A 25,378-nucleotide genomic window follows, 5' to 3' on the forward strand; every position below is an offset into this window, starting at 1 on the left:
ACGTCTTTAGGGATATTTGGAGGTCTATTAACGGACCTCAGCGTGAATACACTCAAAAGTCAAGTCTCAGTCATACCAGCTGTTACGGTCTGGAGTCAAGCTTGGAGGCCAGTAGCTATAGCAGTGGAGCAGCACCCACCAACAAGCGGGACAGGTATACAAGCAGATCACCCTGGTGGATGAAGTTATTGAAATCAAGAAGGACGTCTTCAACGTTAAGTCCCACAAAAAAACCCTTTGGCCAAAGCTAGGTGAGGTCAGAAAGTTCAGGACTACCAGAAGGTCCCACTTGAAAAATGTGGGTTCTCCAGGAGGCCTTAACTTTACTACTACCTTAAAGAACTGGATTATTAGTCCGTTAGAGGAGAAGGGTCTAAGTGCTGACGTAATTCACAGCTAAGTACTAACCCTGAGGTGCAGGGACTATGTACTAACCGGCCGGTATTCACAGCTGATGGTGGAGATGGGTTTTCATGCGTCTTAGTATCGGGTCACGGTCCTCAGGATTGCCCCACTGGGAGGTGAGCAAGCTGGGTTCAGGTGGCAGCATGAGAGGCAGGAGCATGATATTGGCTAGAGAGAGCACCATAATCTGGCAAACAGGAAGCGCAGAGACAAGACTTAAAGCGGGGGTTCACCCTAAAAAAAAATTCTAACATTACATCCAGCATACTAACGACATGTAAAGTATGCTGGTATTTTTTTTTCTCTGTACATACCGTTTAATTTTTATTTTCACCCATGTTTCCGGGTTCTGATTCCCACGGGACTGGGCATTCCTATTGAAAGCTTAGCTGATTGACGTCTGGTGAAAATCTTCCCATGGCGCATAAAGCACGTCACCAGTTTTCGGTAAATAGCCGGCCTGCGAGTTGGCTCTATAAGGCGCCTGCGCAGTCAGCTCTACACGGCGGGCGCAGGCGTCGTATAGTGCCGACTGGCAGGTCGGCTATTTACGGAAAACTGGTGACGCGCTTTATGCGCCATGGGAAGATTTTCACCAGACGTCAATCAGCTAAGCTTTCAATAGGAACGCCCAGTCCCGCGGGAATCAGAACCCGGAAGCCTGGGCGAAAATAACAATTAAACGGTATGGACGGAGAAAAAAAAAATACCAGCATACTTTACATGTCGTTAGTATGCTGGATTTAATGTTAGACATTTTTTTAGGGTGAACCTCCACTTTAAGTCAGGAAGTTCATGAGTTTGTGGGAGGAGCAAAGAGTTCAAGGTTCAAAACAAACAAGATTCAATGCAGGATCGTTAAAGAAATTGTCCAGGGTTCAGCAAGCAGAGTCATTGCCAGACACAGCTGAGGTCCCAGGTTCAAGTCCGGGCCTTGACATCAGCCTTCACAGGAACTCAGTGGGCCTCAAACGGACTAATAATCCAATTCTTTAAGGCGGTAGTAAAGTTAAGGCCTCCTGGAGCACCCACATTTTCCAAGTGGGACCTTCTGATAGCCCTGAACTTTCTGACCTCACCTAGCTTTGGCCAAGGGGTGTTGTTGCGGGATTTGACATTGAAGATATCCTTCCTGATTGCAATAACCTCAGCTAAGAGAGTTTTGAAGCTGACGGCCTTGGGGTTTAAAGAACCCTATACTTTCTTCTAAGCAGACAGGGTCATTCTAAGGCCAATGCTAGACTTCATCCCTAAGATGGCCATCAAGTTTCACCTAAGTCAGAAAATAGTGCGGCCCACCTATTTCCAGGAGGGTGGTCAAGAATTCAGCCCACTGGACATAAACAGAACGTTAAGGATTTACATTGAGTCTACTTCTGACCTCAGGTCTTCAGACTGTCTATTTGTAATCCCTGACAAAATACTTAAAGGTTATAGAGCCTCAAGCAGGGTCATCGCCTCCTGACTTTTGAAGACGATCTCTCTGGAATACAAAAATAAGGGGTTGGTACCTCCAGAGGGCATAACAGCTCACTCCACAAGGAGAGTTTCAACATCATGGTCGGCACGTCTGTTAAATGTGCTATTATGCAGTGCATACTAGCAGATTATGGCATAAAACACCTGGGGGTATGTCTAATTAAAAAATGTAATACTGCTTTAAATAATAAATTAAAGCTGAACTCTGGAATCCCCTGTAGAATAAGCACAAACAAGTACATAGAAGGCAGAGTGTATTTTTTTGCTGCATGTACTTTATAATTTCCCTCTCACTGCTTCCTACATCACTAAAAACATTCAGATTTCCCAGAAAGTTTTCCGCCTGATTAGTTATTCTCTTTTCTTTTAAAATCATTCTTTTGATGCTGAGGAGAGGCAGCAGAGAGAGTTTTCCAGCATTACCAGTAAGGCCTCGTACAGACGACCGAACATGTCTGCTGAAACTAGTCCACTGACCAGTTTCAGCAGACATGGTTGGTCGTGTGTACAGCCGACCGGACCGGATTCCTGGCCGAGCGGACTTTTTCCAGCGGACAAATGCGTGCTAAGAAACATGTCCGCTGGAAGCCTGTCCATCGGACATGTTCGGTCGTCTGTACAGACTCACCGTACATGTCCGACCGGCCGCCATCCCTCGCATGCGTCAAAGTGATTCGACGCATGCGTGGAAGCTTTGAACTTCCAGGGCCGCCCACATCGCTGCGTCATCATCGCGGCCACGTCCCCGCGTATTGTTTACGTGCGGATTTCTGTATGATGGTGTGTACAACCATCATACAGAAATCTCCGACTGGACATGTCCGCTGAAAACGGTCCGGCGGACCGTTTTCAGCGGACTGTCCGGTCGTCTGTACGAGGCCTCAGTGTGTTTCAAGATCACCAGATAGCAGAAAAATTGGAGTGGGGTAGACTGGTGAACTACAGGGAGTGCAGAATTATTAGGCAAGTTGTATTTTTGAGGATTAATTTTATTATTGAACAACAACCATGTTCTCAATGAACCCAAAAAACTCATTAATATCAAAGCTGAATATTTTTGGAAGTAGTTTTTAGTTTGTTTTTAGTTTTAGCTATTTTAGGGGGATATCTGTGTGTGCAGGTGACTATTACTGTGCATAATTATTAGGCAACTTAACAAAAAAAAATATATACCCATTTCAATTATTTATTTTTACCAGTGAAACCAATATAACATCTGAACATTCACAAATATACATTTTTGACATTCAAAAACAAAACAAAAACAAATCAGTGACCAATATAGCCACCTTTCTTTGCAAGGACACTCAAAAGCCTGCCATCCATGGATTCTGTCAGTGTTTTGATCTGTTCACCATCAACATTTCGTGCAGCAGCAACCACAGCCTCCCAGACACTGGTCAGAGAGGTGTACTGTTTTCCCTCCTTGTAAATCTCACATTTGATGATGGACCACAGGTTCTCAATGGGGTTCAGATCAGGTGAACAAGGAGGCCATGTCATTAGATTTTCTTCTTTTATACCCTTTCTTGCCAGCCACGCTGTGGAGTACTTGGACGCGTGTGATGGAGCATTGTCCTGCATGAAAATCATGTTTTTCTTGAAGGATGCAGACTTCTTCCTGTACCACTGCTTGAAGAAAGTGTCTTCCAGAAACTGGCAGTAGGACTGGGAGTTGAGCTTGACTCCATCCTCAACCCGAAAAGGCCCCACAAGCTCATCTTTGATGATACCAGCCCAAACCAGTACTCCACCTCCACCTTGCTGGCGTCTGAGTCGGACTGGAGCTCTCTGCCCTTTACCAATCCAGCCACGGGCCCATCCATCTGGCCCATCAAGACTCACTCTCATTTCATCAGTCCATAAAACCTTCGAAAAATCATTCTTGAGATATTTCTTGGCCCAGTCTTGACGTTTCAGCTTGTGTGTCTTGTTCAGTGGTCGTCGTCTTTCAGCCTTTCTTACCTTGGCCATGTCTCTGAGTATTGCACACCTTGTGCTTTTGGGCACCCCAGTGATGTTGCAGCTCTGAAATATGGCCAAACTGGTGGCAAGTGGCATCTTGGCAGCTGCACACTTGACTTTTCTCAGTTCATGGGCAGTTATTTTGCGCCTTGGTTTTTCCACACGCTTCTTGCGACCCTGTTGACTATTTTGAATGAAACAATTGATTGTTCGATGATCACGCTTCAGAAGCTTTGCAATTTTAAGAGTGCTGCATCCCTCTGCAAGATATCTCACTATTTTTGACTTTTCTGAGCCTGTCAAGTCCTTCTTTTGACCCATTTTGCCAAAGGAAAGGAAGTTGCCTAATAATTATGCACACCTGATATAGGGTGTTGATGTCATTAGACCACACCCCTTCTCATTACAGAGATGCACATCACCTAATATGCTTAATTGGTGGTAGGCTTTCGAGCCTATACAGCTTGGAGTAAGACAACATGCATAAAGAGGATGATGTGGTCAAAATACTCATTTGCCTAATAATTCTGCACTCCCTGTATTTATGGATGGGAAACATAAACACTGAGCTCTCTGTATGCATCTCAAAGGTTAAATATTTGTGCCTTTAAAGCAGGGGTGCTCAACCAGTGGCCCACGGAGCCCTCTGATGTGGCCCGCAGAGCCCTCTGATGTGGCCCGCGACCTCCTGCTCTGGGATGGAATAAAATAGAAAATAATTCTGTTATTAAAGGTAAGTTTATTACTAAAATCACAGTGTATATATGGGCATATCTGTTCTGCAGGGGTTACTGGGCTGCTTTCAAACTGATCCACAGGTGCAGAGAAGTGCACCTGTGGGTTACCTGCACTGAGCCATAGACTTCTATTACCTGTGAGTTTGGTGTGTTGACAGTAGAGTGGGCTCTATAGAGTCGAGTGGGCTGCCATCCACCCGCTCCGGTCATTGCGACCCGCAACCGATTACCAAGTCGCTTAAGTGGCCCTTGCTCTTCAAAAGGTTGGGCACCCCTGCTTTAAAGTGTATATATTTCCATTTTGTTTTTTGTTTTTTAATTATTAGTAGTAAAGAAATGAAAAGGCTTAGTACCCCTGTACAACTTTTATTGCTTTCTGCATCTCAGTAGATTCAATTTCTCAGTTTGACTTCTTGACCAATGTCACCAGAACAGACAGTTCTGAGAAATCCTAAAGCCTCGTTTACACAATCGGATTTTCCGCGGACAAAGCGTAGGACTTTTGTCCGAAGGGCGTTGGCCGTGAACTTGTCAAACACGAAACTACATGTTTTTTTAGCTCTTTAGCGCCACCCTTTGGGCAACTTCTGCTAATGTTGTGTTATGGTTAGCATTGCTTCTGAGCATGCATGTTTGTACTTTGGAGTTTTGTCCAAAGGACTTGTGTACACGATCGCATAATCCGACAACACACATTTTTTTCCGTCGGAAAATCCGATCGTGTGTACGGGCCTTAACTTTTAGAGCTGTCACCAGAACAAAAAGTGAAGATAAATCTTCCAATCGGGACGCCTGTTCTAGCAACAACTGTCTAGGAGTAGGAATGTTTTTCACTTTTTCAATATCTTTCACTTCCTGTTGCATCGCTGAGACAAAAAAAATACTGTAAAATCTCACCAATGGGTCAGAAACTGCCTACTATATCCAAAACTGAAATATGTTGGCTTTACAAACAATTTATCAAAAGTCACGCTTATATTGTATAAATGAAATAATCAAGAATGTTTCTCTAAATAACATTTTATTATAATAGGAGAGAAATACCATTCTACTGCAAACTGTATAAATATAACTGCAAAACATAACAAACACTTTTTTAATAACAGCCATTACATTTTGCTTGTAAGTCTTTACATACAGTGCTATGCACTTTATTGTACACTTCTAATCCCTGACAATATGTATTTAGTGAGGCTTTGCATTTTTAAAGGAGGAAACTATGGAGGCCGCCATTGCTGACCTTTTAAACCTATGAACTGTACTTTCGGAGTCTCCTTTCCACAGAAATAATGCTAATCAGGAGTCCTGATCTTTACCTTACTGGCTGCCTGCATCCCAAATCTGTTCTGGATTAGTATCTCAGGAATTGATTGGCTTACTTTAAAGTGTATTTCCAATTTTGTAATCAAATTTAAGAAGAAAAAAAAACACTATAAGTTTATTTTGTGTTCCCCTTCCCACAACATGCTTAAAAATGTTTTAAAAATGTTTCAGATTTTTTTTAGAGGTTTCTCAGAAGGAGATGTCATGGTTGACTGCAAAGTTTATTGAACAATGTTAGAGTGAGCCTGTCCCAAGTCTGTCCTCAATACCATACAATAGTGTTTCTCAACTCCAGTCCTCAAGGCGCCCCAACAGGTCATGTTTTCAGGAATTCCTTCAGATGAAACAGCTGTGGTAATTACTAAGACTGGCCATACACCTATAGATTATCTGCAGATTTTCTATGGTCAGATGGAAAAAGTGGGAGATTCCTCCATCCACACAGTTAAGCGTACATGGAGAAATCTGTTGCACTTTTTCCATCTAACCATAGAAAGTTTGCAGATAATCTATAGGTGTATGGCCAGCTTAAGGCAGTGAAACTGATCAAATCACCTGTGCAAGATAATGGCAAGCTTGAAAACATGATTTGTTGGGGTGCCTTGAGGACTGGAGTTGAGAAACACTGCCATACAAGAAGCCTAGCCTCTACACTTTTACCTCTTTGTAAGGACAGACAGTGTTCAAATCTAGTTAAAATTGATAATGAATATCTGCCTGCACAGTGCAGATTAATTATGGCAAGCACAGCTGCCCAGCCCCCTCATAAACAAAGATAACTATGTAGGATTTTTCCTTGCTGGAGGGTCCAGAATAAGTTATGTTGTGTGAATGACAACAAATATAAAATAGGCGTTTATCCCAATTTGGCTGCAACCGACCGTGGAAAACCGTGGATTTTTTTCAGACGGAGTGTTAGCTCAAACTTGTCTTGCATACACACTGTCACACAAATGTTGTCGGAAATTCTGAACGTCAAGAACTTGGTCACGTACAACACTATGACGAGCCGCGAAAAATGAAGTTCAATGATTCCGAGCATGCATAGGATTTTTGTGCGTCGGAATTGCATACAGAAGACCTTTTGTTGTCGAAAAAATTGAGAACCAGCTCTCAAAGATTTGTTGCAAACGTCCGATGGAGCCTACACACTGTCGGAATATCCGACCAAAAGCTCACATTGAACATTTGTTGTCGGAATGATATGTACCCTGTCCGATGATTGGTTATCCTTTATTGGAAAACGAATAGAATACCTTTAGAATTTTTTTTTTCAATTTCACTTGTTTTATTGCTATTATAATCTTTTTCTTAATCTTTCTGACATATTTATTCATTCTTCTTTATTTATTAATAGGATTTACTATCTGTGTCTGTTTTCCTTGTACCATAAATAAGGGTAATACTATTTTTAGATATACAATTGGCAAATTTGTGTTTTTTTCTGTACATCTTTTAGCAAGCAATTATAACAAAGTAAAGGTTTGTTTTTCAATCCAAGAGTGTGACTTGAAGCAGCCATATGCCACTGATCATTAAAAAAAGATTTGTTTCTTCTTCCAATTTTTTTTATCTATTCTGTTTATTTATGTCAAGGTCTCTCAATTTGTTCTCTGCAAGGCTGTGCAGTTTATCCTAAAGTGCTTCTTCAAATAGAAATGAGCTGGTAGAGATGGCTTGCACATCTTATACACGTGTTCTTTTAAAAGCTCCAGCACATCCAAATGGAAAAGGCCTCAGAACTAAAGCTAGACCATGTTTCAGGACAATAAAGGTTTAATTCTATGCAGCTTGTCAAAGAATATTAGTATTGCTTACCAGTTTGGCAGGCGGTGACTCAAATCTTGCAGAGCTAAGGCCGCTAGTGAAATCTGACATTGTGAGCATATTGGATTGTGTGCCGTTTGTATGCAAGACAAATTCCCGGCCAACGCCCTTCAGACAAAAGTCCTACGCTTTGTCTGCGGAAAATCTGATCGCGTGTATGAGGCTTTAGTCTGTAGGGTTCAATATTGAGTTAGCCCACCCTTTCAGCTGTAACAGCTTCAACTCATCTAGGAAGGCTGTCCACAAGGTTTAGGAGTGTGTCTATGCATTTGTGAGGTCACTGATGTGGACAAGAGGACCTGGCTCGCTCTAATTCATCCCAAAGGTGGTCTATCAGAATCAGGTCAAGTTCCTCCACACCAAACTCGCTTATCCAAGTCTTTATGGACCTTGCTTTGTGCACTGGTCCAAATCATTTGGTGGAGGGGGGACTATGGTGTGGGGGTTGTTTTTCAGGAGTTGAACTTGGCCCCTTAGTTCCAGTGAAGGGAACTCTTAAGGCTTCAGCATACCAAGACATTTCAGACAATTTCATGCTCCCACCTTTGTGGGAACAGTTTGGGGTTGATCCCTTCCTGTTCCAACATGACTGTGCACCAGTGCACAAAGCAAGGTACATAAAGACATGGATGAGCGAGTTTGGGGTGGAGGAACTTAATTAGCCTCAACCTCAACCTAATAGAACACCTTTGGGATAAATTTGTGTGAAGACTGCGAGCCAGGCCTTATCGTCCACATCGGTGCCTGACCTCACAAATGCTGCAAAAGGGTGGGCCAACTCAATATTGAACCCTGCAGACTAAGATGCCATTAAAGTTCATGTGCGTGTAAAGGCATGTGTCTCATTACTTTTGACAATATAGTGTATATGTGAATTGGATGCATTTTGAACCGCATCCAATTCGTATGACATGTGAACTGCCTGCCTTCTCTATGGAACCAGTTCACATATCTGCAGGCCGGCCACAGTGCATTTTAAAAAAGAGTCCCGTGTGATTTTTAAGTTTGGTTCAGGTGCGATTTCAAGTAAAAACCACACCTGAACCGGTGAATAAAACTGCCCCGCACTCCTTTTAAAAACTGCGCTGAAACTGTGGCTGGACATGTGTGAACCAAGCCTAAAAGTCCAGGGAAACAGTGAGTGTAGAGCTAGTTGTCTGCTCTCTGACACCCCATGTCCCTACTGGGAAACAGATGAATCAAGTTAATAACAGACCTATCTAGATCACCTAAACAGGTATTAAACCTAAAAATTAAAATGTATCAAATTTCAATCAGTTAATAGTTCATCTACTATAATTATTTTCTGTTTCTGACAACTGTTTTACATGGCAAAGATATCTTTCGAGAAATTTGTCTCTTAATTCTTTACATCTCAGTCCATACACTATAGGACTGGCACACTGAGCAAATGAAAAAATAATAAAACTGACCAAATCCAGCATTAGGTGTAAAGTATTTTCTTTACGCAGTGCAATGACCAGAAACGTTGGGATGATATGAAGAGCAGTCTGTAGTCCATGAATAAATATAGTTCTCCTGGCATTTTTATTGTTCTTAGTAAAATGTCCTGCACGCTTACCTTCTCTATATATAGCGACATAGGATCCTATAATTAGACTGACTAAAATGATAAGAAAAACAATTCCAGCTACTCTTGGTAGAAGGCCTGATAAAGTTGTCGGGCAAGATGGATCCAGCTGGACAGAATGTTTTGGACCTTTTGCGATAATTTCATAGATCACTGAAATGGTGGGATCAAAAAGTGAAATAATCCATAAGCACGCAACTATTTTACGTTTCACTGAATGTGCAAACGCCTCATAGTGTAATGGCCAGCAAATAGCAATGCAAGTGTTCAATGCCATTAAGGCAAGACTAATGAGGACTCCCCTTCCAATTGTTATCTGCACTGCAAAAATGATCCAGCACACAATGGCTGGTGCGTTAACTCGGAGTGCTCGAAGAAAGTAAAAAATGGTTCCTGTCAAAAAGAAGAAAGTCAAACACATGAAGTGTTGGCATAAGAGGAAGAATCTCACTTCTTTCTTCAGTGCACTGTCTCTCCAGATAGTCTGCGTAATGAGGATGGTGAAAAAACAGCAGACGAGGAAGTCCAGAAGGTAGAAAGTTGCCTTCGCTAAATGCAGACTGGAATCGGTGTTATTGTTTTCTTCAGTGGTATTGTTCATAGTAAAATTAATGTAAGTTCACATCTAGAAAAGAAAAAATAAACATAAATTGTCTTTCGTGAAAAGAAAGTTCTCTTTTCAGAATGATAGGTCAATGCAATCCTACGTGTATATCTTTGTTCAATGAAAAGAACTGGATAAAATCGTACGTATGTACCAATGTCAAGATCCCGTCCTTTAAACCAGTAGTCATCAACCCTGTCCTCAAGACCCACTAACAGGCCAGGTTTGCAAGATAACTGAAATACAGTGGAACCTTGGATTACGAGCATAATCCGTTCCGGGAGAATGCTCGTAACCCAAAGTACTAGTAGTACTGAAGTCAATAGAAATGAAAATAATTTGTTCCGCATTGACTTCAATGGCATGCAATAACGCATGCGGTCAGAGGTGGGGGGTGCCGGAGAGCCTTGAAAACAGCTGGAAAGGCCAGAGGACAGTTCGGCTGACCTCGGAAAGACTCAGTTCACGAGCCTTTCCAGGGTTTGTCAAGGTCAGCCGAACGGTCCTCGGGCGCGCCCCCACCTCAGGCCTTGTTTTTCAAGACTACACTCGCAAACCGAGTTAGGATTTTAGGAAATACAGTGCTCGTATTGCGAAACGCTCGTTAACCGCGTTACTCGCAATCCGAGGTTCCACTGTACATCACAGGTGATATCATTTGCTGCTCAATGATTGCAGTATTCTAGTCTGCATCTCCCCAAAGGTAATACTTAAAACCTGGCCTGTTAGTGGGCCCTGAGGACAGGGTTGATGACCACTTCTTTAAACAGCTATGTGTTCACTGTCCCTAAATTCTAGAACCATAACCATTTAAAAATCATTACATCTTACAGTTTGTACATATAAAAACATAAAGGCATCATACTGGCTCTTGGTTAAAATCCAACTATAGCCAAAGGTTTTTATTTACATTTGGATAGAACAGGGAAAGGTTAGAAGCTCTGTCAGATTTGTATTGTTAACTGTGTCCCCATCAGAACAGAAATTGAAGGGTAATCGCTCCAACAGGCACATGGACAAAAACACGCCTGGTGATGTTTTTATTGCAGTCCCTGCCTCCCTGCCCCAGTGACACCTGCACCTCCATTTCTTGCACGGGCCCCACAGGGATAGGACGTAGGGCAAAGTCTCCCTAATGTGCTCACAGACAGAAATACAAACCTGGCAAAACTGCTACTCTAAAACATCAGTGCCACTCAAGCACAAAAAGATGTGGAAATTGCTAAATCTATTAAGAAAGGAGACAAACCCTTTTAAGGTGTATCAGGAAGAAATATATTTAAGGATCACAAAAAATAATACTGGGTACAATACATGCACTATATTACCAAAAGTATTGAGACACCTGTCTTTACACGCACATGGACTTTAATGGCATCCCAGTCTTAGTCTGTAGGGTTCAATATTGAGTCGGCCTTCCCTTTGCAGCTATAACAGCTTCAACTCTTCTGGGAAGGTTGTCCACAAGGTTTAGGAGTGTGTCTATGGGAATGTTTGACCATTCTTCCAGAAGCGCATTTGTAATGTCAGGCACTGACGTGGACGAGAAGGCCTGGATCGCAGTCTCTGCTCTCATTCATCCGAAAGGTGTTCTATCAGGTTGAGGTTAGGACTCTGTGCAGGCCAGTCAAGCTCCTCCACCCCAAACTCGCTCATCTATGTCTTTATGGACCTTGTTTGTGCACTGGTGCGCAGTCAGGTTGGCAACCCGATAGAACACCTTTGGGATGAATTAGAACGGAGACTGTGAGCCAGGTCTTCTCGTCCACATCAGTGCCTGACCTCACAAATGTGCTTCTGGAAGAATGGTCAAACATTCCCATAGACACACTTCTAAACCTTGGAAAAGAACAATCTTACTGTCCAACGAAGACAATTTCAGTTGTGCGGATCAAGTTAGTCAAAACTTAGATGACTAGAACAAATCCATCAGATGAGGGCAGAGACAGCTCTTCCAAACTGGTTGTGCATCCATTGACGGAACTCCAAAATAGTTCCTCCAGAGTTAAAATGTAAACTATGACCTGGTCTACATTCAACACGTTAGGGGTCCATTCTCAAGAACCCAGCAGTCTTAACTACAATACATCCCAGTCATTAGTCGGGATAGATCTAATCCTCTTAAACACTCGAGCAGTACCCACCCTTGTTGTCTGGTGATTTGGTACATCCCATACGTATATGCTGTCATGCTGTGTCAGGAAAAGGGAAAATTTTATACTTACCTGATGGTAATTTTCCTTTCCTGATGCAAGCATGACAGCATATAGGTCCCCCCCCCTGAAAAAATAAAATAAATAAATAAAAATGAATGAACATGTAAAAAAGGGCTTCGCAGTGATACTAAGTTACAATAATACTGCAGGCAGGGAGGAGACCTACTTTTATAATATAACCGGTCCTGTTATTGGGCAGGGGGCGGAGCCTACCCATACGTATATGCTGTCATGCTTGCATCAGGAAAGGAAAATTATCGTCAGGTAAGTATAACATTTTCCCTTTCAGGTGCCTGTGGGTGGAGGAGATAGAGGGGGGTGGCCTTTCATAATTCTATTAACCACTTTCCGACCGCTGCACGCCGATATACGTCGTCAGAATGGCAGCGGTAGGCAAATTGGCGTACCTGTACGTCCCCTTTAAGAATCCGTGCGGCAGGCGCACTCCCAGTGACCTTGCCCACAGGACCTGCGGACTCAATGTCCGCCGGCATCCCGCGACAGTGTCACAGAGAGGCAGAACAGGGGGATGTCTGTGTAAACAAGGCATTTCCCTGTTCTGCCTTGTGACAGGACACTGATCGTCTGCTCCCTCTCATCGGAAGCAGCGATCAGTGTCGTGTCACAGTAAGCCCAGCCCCCACACAGTTAGAATCACTCCCTAGGACACAATTAACCCCTTCCTTGCCCCCAAGTGGTTAACCCCTTCACTGCCAGTGTCATTTTTACAGTAATCAGTGCTGTAAAAATGACAATGGTCCCAAAATGGTGTCCGATATAATGTCGCAGTCCCGATAAAAATCGCTGATCGCCGCCATAACTAGTAAAAAAAAAAATATTAATAAAAAATGCCATAAAACAGTCCCCTATTTTGTAGATGCTATAACTTTTATTTGTGATTTCTTTTACCAAAAATATGTAGAAGAATACATATCGGCCTAAACTGTGGAAACATTTTTTTTATATATTTTTGGGGGATATTTATTATAGCAAAAAGTAAAAAATATTGCATTTTTTTCAAAATTGTCGCTCTTCTTTTGTTTACAGCACGAAAAATGTAAATACCACCAAGAAAAAGGTCTATTTGTGGGAAAAAAAGGATGTCAATTTTGTTTGGGAGCCACGTCGCACGACTGCGCAATTGTCAGTTAAAGCAACGTACTGTAGTGCCGAATCCCAAAAAGTGGCCTGGTCTTTGACCACCAAAATAGTTGAAGTGGTTAAACAACTACTTCGGTTTAATTTTTAAAGAAGTAAATGACACTATCAAAAACATGTCTAACAGGAAGAAGTTCACCCATGACTCCTGGAAAGCTAAAAGTGTACATATCCACAAGACCAGGCCAGTGAATTTAGCATTTGTAGTAGTAAAACTAATAGTATTACTCATAAAAAATATACATCAATGATCATTTAAAATTTACAACATGCTGGACCTAAAGCAACATGGATTTACTAAGAGCAGATCATGTCAGATCACAAATGTTTTGGACAACAATGGTGCTGTGGATCTTAATTTCAGCCAAGCATGTGAAATGGTTCAACATAATGATCTCCTAAAAAAAGATGGACAAACTAGGACTTAACCCTTGGATGGGTCTGTGGCTGCACAGTTGGCCAAAGAATAGATAGCAGAGGAGACACCATCATGTCCGCAGTTTCTGTCCACCTCCTGTAGTATGTCCACAGCCTCTGTCCACCTCCTGTAGTATGCAGCTTTTGTCCACCTCCTGTAGTATGTCTGCAGCTTTTGTCCACCTCCTGTAGTATGTCTGCAGCTTTTGTCCACCTCCTGTAGTATGTCCACATCCTCTGTCCACCTCCTGTAGTATGTCTGCAGCTTTTGTCCACCTCCTGTAGTATATCCACAGCCTCTGTCTACCTCCTGTAGTATGTCCACAGCCTCTGTCCACCTCCTGTAGTATGTCTGCAGCTTTTGTCCACCTCCTGTAGTATATCCACAGCCTCTGTCCACCTCCTGTAGTATGTCTGCAGCTTTTGTCCACCTCCTGTAGTATATCCGCAGCCTCTGTTCCCCTTCTGCAGTATGTCTGCAGCCTCTGTCCACCTCCTGTAGTATGTCCGCAGTCTCTGTCCACCTCCTGTAGTATTTCCGCAGCCTCTGTCCACCTCCTGTAGTATGTCCGCAACCTCTGTCCACCTCCTGTAGTATGTCCGCAGTCTCTGTCCACCTCCTGTATCATGTCCGCAGCCTCTTACCATCTCCTGTCTTTTATCATGTCTGCAGTCTCTAAAGGGGATCCTAGAAAGGAGTCAAGAGTGGGAGCGTCGGGATGGGGTTACGGAAGAAACAGACATTTGTGGACTGTGGAGAGGAGATCAGAGCCACCAAGCTGGAGCCGTCTGACTGAGCCCCGCACGGTGCACCTAAGAGGTGACAGCGCCGCCAGGCCATTCTGAGGGGGGGGGTCACTGATGTAAGGAGAGGAGTGAATACAATAATGTAAGGGGGCACTGATATAAAGGTTCCCCCCATATTAGTAACCCCCATTACCTTAGTGTATTCACTCTGCAGAAGGTTGTCTCTGGTCACCAGAGCTCCTCCACCTACATCAGAGTTCTCCCTTACATCATGATCTGCAGCGTAGATTTACATAAGAGTTCCCTTGCACTGTAAGGTGGAATCCTGCAGACTCTGATGTAAGGGGGAACTAACTCTGTGTCAGCTGGGTTATAGTATCCCGACCTTCATGTCAATGGAGAAATATGTTTTTTGACTTTTGTTTAACTTAAACACATAGTTAATAGCACTAGCTATGTGGTTATAGTTCAAATATTGATATTTGCACAACAAAACAACAACATTTAGGTACTTTTTTTGCAGTGCTAGTAAAGAATGTGGAATCTCATGATTTTTTGTCAGTAAAAAATTGGTGCCATTTGTAAATTTTGGCTTTCTGCCAGTAAATTTCACTTCTGGGGGTTGGCAACACTGGATTGTACTTGCTTTTCCAAAAAGATCTTTAGAATATTTTTATTTTTCTCAGCAGGCTAGTGACTTTGAAGTAAAAGTGGCCTGCGAGGCTGTAGAGCCACCTGATTATATTTACGAGACCCACAGTGTGCTGCCCCTCCTCGCTTAGCTCTGAGCACATCTGGGTTCAGAGCTGTCAAAATCTTGACTGCAAAGTCCATTAAACAACTCATTGAACAAAGTCTGTAGTCGAGGACAGAGGGCAGAAGAGACATGTGGTCTAGTAGGCCTCAGATGCCTCTATAAGAATTCCAGTCATCTTCTCAGTGCTATAACATATGGGGCTTGTTAGCCCACTTGTGATTGCAAGCTTTCAAAAAATGTATAATGTTTGAAGGTTTCAAGTAAGCTTCTATCTAAAAATGCAGATTTTAACATGCGTGCAAAAATGAAAATAATACTTCAGAGGTGAACTGATTAATAATAAAGTTATTCAACATTTAAGGCCAGATCCACGTACCTTGGCGCATCTATACGTCCGGCGTAGCATATCTGAGATACACTACGCCGCCGTATCTTACAGCGTATTTTCCATATCCTCAAAGAATTTGCGCCGTAAGTTACGGCGGCGTAGTGTAACTGTGTTGGCGTAAGGGCGCGCAATTCAAATGGATGAGATGGGGGCGTGTTTTATGGTAATTCCTATTGACCCAACGTAATCTACGTTTTTTTTTAACGACGCATACGCCGTCCATGGGGGTATCCCAGTGCGCATGCTCGAAATTAACCCGCAACAAGCCAATGCTTTCGACGTGAACGTCATTCTACGCAAAGCCCTATTCGCAAACGTTTTACGCAAACTACGTACACAACGGAAAATTCGACGCTGGCCCAACGTCCATACTTAACATTGGCTACGCCTCATGTAGCAGGGGTAACTTTACGCCGGAAAAAGCCTTACGGAAACTACGTAAAAAAATGCGCCGGTCGGACGTACGTTTGTGGATTGGCGTATCTAGTTAATTTGCATACTCGACGCAGAAATCGACGGAAGCGCCACCTAGCGGCCAGCGTAAATATGCACCTTAGATCCGACGGATCTAGCCCAGCTTCAGGCGTATCTTGTTTTGTGGATACAAAACAAAGATACGCCGGAGCAACCTAGAAGTTACGCGGCGTATCAATAGATACGCCAGCGTAACTGCTTCGTGGATCTGGCCCTTAATGCCTTACAAGTCAATGAAACCTTGATGTCAACGCACCATTAATACAGATTTTTATTGACAGCTGAGCTGAATGCAGGAATGAGGTCTAGCCATTTACTGGGAAACCAGCTCTTTGGCACCAGGAAGAGTATCTAGGCAGCCAGGTTTAGTGGACATTAAGATCACGACACTCACTTGATTAACTGCTCTAAAATGTGACTCCTGCCTAAGCAAGTGGAAATTAATCATAAAGATAATTTTATGTACGTAACTGTTCAGGAGGTGTAAAACAAACAATTCATAATATTTCACTCTATATATACTGTAACCCTGTGTGTGTCATTTTATTTTTTTAAATGTTATAGAAATGTGCCTAATTGAATTCAAATAAATATACACATTTTATGATCTTTCTATTAACATGAAATAATAATAAAATTTAAACTGTTATTACAAAATGTAGATTACATTCATCTTAATGACTAGGGATGAGCTTCGAGTTCGAGTCGAACTCATGTTCAATTGAACATTGCCTGTTCGCCTATTCGGAGAACAACTAACAATTTGGGGTGTTCGTGGCAAATTCGAAAAGCCGCGGAACACCCTGTTAAAGTCTATGGGAGAAATCTAAAGTGCTAATTTTAAAGGCTAATATGCAAGTTATTGTCCTAAAAAAGTGTTTGGGGACCTGGGTCCTGCCCCAGGGGACATGTATCAATGCAAAAAAAGTTTTAAAAACGGCCGTTTTTTCGGGAGCAGTGAATTTAATAATGCTTAGAGTGAAACAATAAAAGTGAAATATTCCTTTAAATTTCGTACCTAGGGGGGGTGTAAAGTAAGCATGTGAAATAGCGCTTGTTTCCCGTACTTATAACTGTCCCTGCACAAAGTGTAATTTCTGAAAGAAAAAAAGTAATTTAAAACCGGACTCGTGGCTATAATGAAATGTCGGCTCCCGGCAATTCAGAGAGAATTCATTCATAAAAAATAAAAAAAAAGCGTGGGGGTCCCCCCCAAATTCAAGTACCAGGCCCTTCAGGTCTGGTATGGATATTAAGGGGAACCCTGCCGTCAATTTAAAAAAAATTACCGCAATTTTTTTTTTAAAATAGCGTGAAGTTCCCCCGAAAATCCACACCAAACCCCTTATCCGAGCACGTTAACCTGGCCGGCCGCAGAAAAGAGGGGGGGACAGAGTGCGGCCCCCCTCTCCTGAACCGTACCAGGCCACATGCCCTCAACATGGGGAAGATGTCCCCATGTTGATGGGGACAAAAGTTATACACCTGAACCTGTTACCTATTACACTTCCACCTCTTCAACTACTACTTTTATTACCTTTACCATGTTGGGTAAATAAAGCAAAGAAAAAAAAGCCTAAAGTGTGGACATAGAAGTTTTTCTCAACTCTCATCTGATACCCTAGACGGCGAAGGATTAGAGGTAACATGTCACCCAAAACAAACCAGCAGCTCCTTTGGGGGTAGTGCTACAGAGATATAAAAAGATATCCAAGGAATTGAAAATGCCAATCAGCAGTGTTCAAACTCTAATCAAGAAGTGGAAAATTAGGGGTTCTGTTGAAACCAAACCACGGTCAGGTAGAGCAACTAAAATTTCAGCCAAAACTACCAGGAAAATTGTTTGGGATGCAAGGAAAAACTCACAAATAACTTCAGGTGAAATACAGGACTCTCTGAAAACATGTGGTGTGGCTGTTTCAAGATGCACAATAAGGAGGCACTTGAAGAAAGATGGTCTGCATGGTCGAGTCGCCAGAAGAAAGCCATTACTATGAAAATGGCACAAAGTATCCCGCTTACAATACACCAAACAGCACAGGGACTAGCCTCAAACCTTTTGGCACAAAATAATTTGGAGCGATGAGACCAAAATTTAGCTTTTTGGCCACAACCATAAACACTACATTTGGAGTCAAAAAGGCCTATGATGAAAGGTACTCCATTCCTACTGTAAAACACGGAGGTGGATCGCTGATGTTTTGGGGATGTTTGAGCTACAAAGGCACAGGAAATTTGGTCAAAATTGATGGCAAGATGAATGCAGTATGTTATCAAAAAATACTGGAGGAACATTTGCATTCATCAGCCAGGAAGCTGCACATGGGACGTACTTGGACATTCCAACATGACAATGATCCAAAACACAAGGCCAAGTAAATGGAAATTAATGGACTAATAAATTGGACTTTTGGCGGTACAGGTAATTAATGTAAAAGATCTATAAATATTTATTTTGTAAAAAAATGCATAAATAGAAACTTGTGTACATAATTTCATGAAACAGTATCAGAATCTGGTATCAGTACATCTAACACAAAATGAGAGATAGAATTATACTTATACAGGTACATTCATGGCATGGTACATAACGTCAAAAAGGTATAGAACTCTTAGGCCCAGATTCTTAAAGGACTTACGACGGCGCAGCGCTATGTACGCCGTCGTAAGTCCTAATCCGACCCGTCGTATCTATGCGTCTGATTCTTAGAATACGCATAGATATCCATTAGATCCGACAGGCGTAAGTCTCTTACGCCGTCGGATCTTAACTGCATTTTTTTTTTGACCGCTAGGTGGCGCTTCCGTCAAATTCCGCGTTGAGTATGCAAATTAGCTAGATACGCAAATTCCCGAACGTATGCGCGGCCGACGCAGTAAAGTTACGACGTTTACGTTAGGCTTTTCCCGGCGTATAGTTGCCCCTGCTATATGAGGCGCAGCCAATGTTAAGTATGGCCGTCGTTCCCGCGTTGAAATTTGAAAAAGTTACGTCGTTTGCGTAAGTCGTTCCGCGTGAATGGGGCTGGACGTCATTTACGTTCACGTTGAAACCAATGACGTCCTTGCGGCGTACTTTGGAGCAATGCACACTGGGAAATTCCACAAAAATGTCAATTACGTCGGGTCACAGTAGTTTAACATAAAACACTCCCCCCCTTCCACATTTGAATTAGGCGGGCTTACGCCGGCCGATTTACGCTACACCGCCGCAACTTACGGAGCAAGTGCTTTAAGAATACAGCACTTGCCCGTGTAAGTTGCAGCGGCGTAACGTAAATCGGATACGTTACGCCGCCGCAGAGATACGCCGATGTACAAGAATTTGGGCCTTAGTGTTTGAAGCTGAATCCAATATGCATAATAGTAGATCTTGCTTTTACTCTCGACATGTTTCGCGTACAGGACGCTACATCAGGAGCATAAAGGTGGGTCAATCGAATCTCAAAGAGTCGATCCAACCACTGATTGTGTGGTAAGGAGTGTACAACGTTTTGGACCTAACCAGCCTCCCGGGCATGTGGTAGGTACTCGTTGTGTCTAAAAGGTACGGAGGTAAAAATATAGCACAAACTGTTGGCAAAACAGTAGAGGGGGGTAACCACCTCAACAACTACCGACAGACAATTGGATCTGTTAGTAACTAAGACAGTGTCTGATCATATCAAAGTTGGAGCAGCCAAGGAAAGAGACCAGCAGGTAACAGAGGTCCATGCATAGGCACCTCTACTGTTTGGCCAATTGGCAATCTGCTATTTGGAGTCCATTCCAGTCCAAGGTCTGCCAGTGGGATCCCGGTTCATACACACTGTTTACCAACAGTTTGTGCTATATTTTTACCTCCGTACCTTTAGACACAACGAGTACCTACCACATGCCTGGGAGGCTGGTTAGGTCCAAAACATTGTACACTCCTTACCACACAATCAGTGGTTGGATCGACTCTTTCAGATTCGATTGACCCACCTTTATGCTCCTGATGAAGCGTCCTGTACGCAAAACATGTCGAGAGTAAAAGCAAGATCTACTATTATGCATATTGGATTCAGCTTCAAACACTAAAGCCCTGTACACACGATCGGTCCATCCGATGAAAACGGTCTGATGGACCGTTTTCATCGGTTAACCGATAAAGCTGACTGATGGTCAGTCGTGCCTACACACCATCGTTTAAAAAAAACGATTGTGTCAGAACGCGGTGACGTAAAACACAACGACGTGCTGAAAAAAACGAAGTTCAATGCTTCCAAGCATGCGTCGACTTAACCGATGGACGTGCCTACAAACGATCGTTTTTTTTTTCCGGTTAGGTATCCATCAGTTAAATTTAAAACAAGATTGCTTTTTTTTAACCTATGGATTAATTAACCGCTGGGGCCCACACACGATCTGTTTGGTCCGATGAAAACGGTCCATCAGACCGTTCTCAGCGGTTTGACCGATCGTGTGTACGCGGCGTAAGATTTCTATACCTTTTTGATGTTATGTGCTTTTATGCCATGAATGTACCTGTATAAGTATAAATCTATCTCTCATTTTGTGTTAGATGTACTGATACCATATGCTGATACTGTTTCATGAAATTATGTACACAAGTTTCTATTTATGCATTTTTTACAAAATAAATATTTATAGATCTTTTACATTAATTACCTGTACCGCCAAAAGTCCAATTTATTAGTCCATTAATTTCCATTGTCACTGTCTCGGGACGTTGGTACACTAAAATTAGTGCATTCACAGTGATTAGTCGCCATGTGATTTTATGCAAGTCTGGCAAGACCCATTTAAACAAGGCCAAGTCAACCTGTCATTGGCTACAGCAGAATAAAGTGAAGGTTCTGGAGTTGCCATCTCTGTCTCCTGACCTCAATATCATTGAGCCATTCTCAAACGTGCAGTTCATGCAAGACAGCCCAAGAATTTACAGGAACTGGAGGCTTTCTGCAAAGAGCCTCATCCACAAATACCACAAAAACTTCAAGCCGTCATTGATGTTAACCGGTGTTCCCGAGTCTGACTCGGGGTGAGATTTTTTGCTACGATCGGTAACCCCGAGTCAGACTCGGGCTTGCCTCGCTGCAGCCACAGACAAAGTTACTTACCTTGTCCCTGGATCCAGCGATGCCACCGCGCTGTGTGAGCGAGCGGGACCTCGCTCGATTCACACAGTGTCCTCCTGTGCCGCCGATCTCCGCTCCCTGCGACGTTACGACGCACGGGGGCGGAGAACGGCGCCAAATTCAAAAAGGTAAACAAACACAATACATACAGTATACTGTAATCTTATAGATTACAGTACTGTATGTAAAAAATACACACCCCCCTTGTCCCTAGTGGTCTGCCCAGTGCCCTACATGTTCTTTTATATAATAAAAACTGTTCTTTCTGCCTGCAAACTGTAGATTGTCCAAAAGTATCCCTTTATGTCAAAAATGGTTTTAGAGCAGCTAGAAAACAGCGATAATAAATTATAATCACTTGCAGAATTGTGCGATAGCGATTTGTGGGGAAATTCGTCATAAAAAAATTTAAGTGAGTTATTCCTAAGAATTACAATCCTACAGTATATAACGCCAAAGTTCCTTGCAAATAATGGTACCGCTTTCAGCACCTTTTTTCTGAAATAATCATACCGCCAGGGAGGTTAAAGGAGGCAATTCACGGTATTAAGAACTGGGGTATGTAAACTTTTGATCATGGTAATTTGGGTTGTTTCTGTTGTGATTATGATTTAAAAAGAGTAAACATAGTTGATTGATAATAAATGGCTTCAGCCAAACACTAACCATGAGTGAAAGAAAAGTTTTTGTGTTATTCATATTCTTTGAAAAATGGCCAAGAAATCATAAATTATGCCAGGGTATGTAAACTTATGAACACAACTGTATGTAGTTAAAATATATATATATATATATATATATATATATATATATATATATATATATACATACACACACACACACACAAAATATGACAACCTTCCTCAAATGGGATGTTGTCTGGGTTTGTTAGGGGTGCTGTCAATTAATGGCATCCCTGATGACAGCATAACACATATATGTGGCATCACAACTTATTTTCATAGTGTTTCGCATATCTATGGCGCGTATTTGTGCTTAATCATGTGCCCCCAGCATGGAGGCTGAACTGTCACGACAGAGTAACTGGCTCCCAAGCATGTGATCACTGCAAAGGCAATAACTGTGATCACCAGTGTTAAAACTTGCTGAGGAGAAAATGATACATTGTATCTTTCTTCTCCTTGCTGTAATAGAAGATTGCATAAATAAAAAAATATAGATAAAATCCTTAGCTCAGGGTATTTAGTAAGTGTTAGGATCGGTGTCAGTGGGCCAGATTCACAAAGAGATACGACGGCGTATCTCCTGATACGCCGTTGTTTCTCTGAGATCCGACGGTCGGATCTATGCGACTAATTCATAAGAATCAGTTATGCATAGATCTCCCATAGATCCGACTGGTTTAAGTGACTTACACCGTCGGATCTTAGGCTGCATTCTCCCGCCGGCCGCTAGGTGGCGCTTCGGTTTTTTTTACGCGACGAATATGCAAATTCCAATTTCTGTCGATTCAGAAACGAACGCCCGCCCGTCGCTTTTTTTTTACGCCGTTTGCGTTCGGCTTTTTCCGGCGTATACTTACCCCTGCTTTATGCGGCGTATCCAATGTTAAGTATGGCCGTCGTTCCCGCGCCGAGTTTTGAATTTTTACGTCGTTTGCGTAAGTCCAGCGCCATTCACGATTCACTTACGCAAACGACGTAGATTTTAAATATCGCGACGCGGGAACGTGGGTATCCTATAGCATTGGCTGTGCCTGCTATTAGGATGTGTAACCTTACGCGAAACCCGACGTACGCAAACTACGTAATTTGCATACGCAGGGCTCGCGCAAAGTTGTGAATCGGTGTTAGTATGCAATTTGCATACTATACACAGATCACAATGGGAGCGCCCCCTAGCGGCCAACGCAAGAATGCAGCCTAAAATCTGCGTGGCATAAGAGCCTTATGCCACGCAGATTTTAGGCTGCAGTCGGCGTAGCGATGTTCCTGAATCAGGAGCATTCGCTACGCCGGAGCAAGTAAGCAATTGCCCTGTGTAACATATGGTTATACAGGCGCAAATGCTTCTTGAATCTGGCCCAGTGTTTGTACATATTATTCTCTTTTGAAAATTGAATAAAAAGATTGAAAGTAAATTTAACTCAGACGGTTTTTCCGATGGAGTTCTGACGGAATTCCGCTCAAGCTGTCTTGCATACACACGGTCACACCAAATTCCGACCGTCAAGAACGCAGTGACATAAAACAGTACGATGAGCCCGAGAAAAATTTAATTCAATGCTTCCGAGCATGCATCGACTTGATTACGAGCATGCGTGGTCCATCCAGACGAACGGAACCTCTGATAGAAATGTTTTTCATCTGAAAAATTGAGAACATGTTCTTTATCTAATTCCATCAGAATTTGCGACGGAAAAAGTCTGATGGGACATACAAACGGACGGAATATCTGATGAAAAGCTTCCGTCTGACTTTTTCCGTCGGAAATTCCGCTCGTGTGTACAAGGCATCACACATGTGGTATTCTCATCAGGAGTAGGAGAATTTAGTTTTTTTGTTTTTTGGTGGAGGGTAAAGGTAATGGCATAGATATATACAACAAAATGTAAAAAAAAATATTTGGGGATTTTGGCTTTTCCTTTTAAATAATAAAAAAACAGAAGCTATTCATTAATATTTACCACCAAATAAAGGCCCTTCAGAAGGTCTTGAGCTAGAGTGCCTTGAGAAGTTGCCTTGAGATTTTAAAGTGTGCCGTGGCTGAAAAAGGTTGAAAAACACTTATATAGCTTTGACAATTTATGTACTCTCATGTCATTTGTGTAAGATATACAGTATATTTAAGAGTGGTTGCTGTGTACAGGAAATATTATGGATGCACCTAGCTGTTCGAAGTTACAAGGTTTGCAAAATAACGAGCTTGTAACTTTCTTAAAATTGGTGAATTAAAGCAAATTCATGCCCATAAAGCAATAAGGAATTGACTATATCTCTGTATTACTACAATATTGGTTAATAAAGCCAGCATAAAAGGTTTTGTTGCCATATATATGACGGTAGCAAGAGGTGAGTGAACTATTTGCTCAGTCAGACGGAGCATACGGTGGAAACAAATCTAGATGACAGTATTGGCAAACATTAAAATCTGACTCGCAGGTATGTACTATTCCTAGCTATCGTAAATTGTTATGTCACCAATCAATTTTTAAAGAGCAAAAAAACATATGTTTTGGTGCCAGTGGAAAACCAGTCAATCAACACTACAAAATGCATAAAAGTGTGCATGTTTTGCACTGAATTCTATTATTTGATTTTTTGTTGCCTTACCTTTGTTTTCTTTGTACTTCTGCTTCAATCCAATAAAACAAAGGTGTACTCTTTTTCATATCTTACATCTATACTTTTGTTTACCTATTCCACCTGTTTCCCATTTTATCATGTATATATACAATAACTGTGCAAAGGCTTTAGGCAGGTGCTGTAAAGTAAGAATGTTTAAAAATATATATATATTTTAATTGTTTATTTTAATCAATTTACAAGATGCAAAGTGAGCAAAATAAAATAAAAATCAAATAAATATTTGGTGTGACTCCCCCTCGGCTTCAAACGAGGATGAATTCTTGCACGTGCACACTTGCACAAAGTCAGTGATTTTGTAGGATTCGAGTCAGGTGTATTATTATACAAAGCAGGTGCTAGTGATCATCAATGTAGGTTGAAACACAGTCATTAACTAAAGCAGAAACAGCTGTGTACAGGGCCGGCACTAGCAATAGGCAGGTCAGGTGGCTGCCTAGGGCGCCAGGGTAGGAGGGGTGCCAAAATCCAGATCCCCAGCCACTCGCTGGGTATAAGAATTTATAAAATACCTGCAGGGCCTGTGTCACCATCCATAAGACAGCATAGGCGCCAGGCTAGGGGGCGGTAAAATGCGCCTGTGAAGACATCCCTGGACTCTGTGCATGGAGCTTTTTTAGAGCTCTCCGGGACCACTCTATCCACAGCCTGCAATGCATTATGCCACCCTAGTAGCGGCAGTGAGAAGACGAGGGGAGAGAGCCAGGACACAGAGCAGCCGGCCAGAAGTGCTGCATGATACATGGAAGTGGCCCAGGGCAGATGAGATGGAAGCAGGGCTGTCTTAATGAGAGGGCACACCTGGGCAATGCCCAGGGGCCCCAGCTACATGGGGGGCCCC

General features: G+C 42.4%; 1 protein-coding gene across 1 annotated transcript in view; it reads right to left on the reverse strand.

The window, feature by feature from the left end:
• Positions 1–8,565: 8,565 nt before the first annotated feature.
• The window catches only part of LOC120936459 (odorant receptor 131-2-like), a 36,022-nt gene continuing 19,209 nt past the window's right edge, over positions 8,566–25,378 (reverse strand). Inside the window, exon 3 of the mRNA XM_040348811.1 lies at positions 8,566–9,952. Coding sequence (XP_040204745.1) covers positions 9,023–9,928 — 906 coding nt within the window. The 5' untranslated portion in view covers positions 9,929–9,952 and the 3' untranslated portion in view covers positions 8,566–9,022. The remainder of the gene's footprint in view (positions 9,953–25,378) is intronic.

The sequence above is a fragment of the Rana temporaria genome, chromosome 4 (assembly GCF_905171775.1).
Source record: "Rana temporaria chromosome 4, aRanTem1.1, whole genome shotgun sequence".
NCBI lineage: Eukaryota > Metazoa > Chordata > Amphibia > Anura > Ranidae > Rana > Rana temporaria.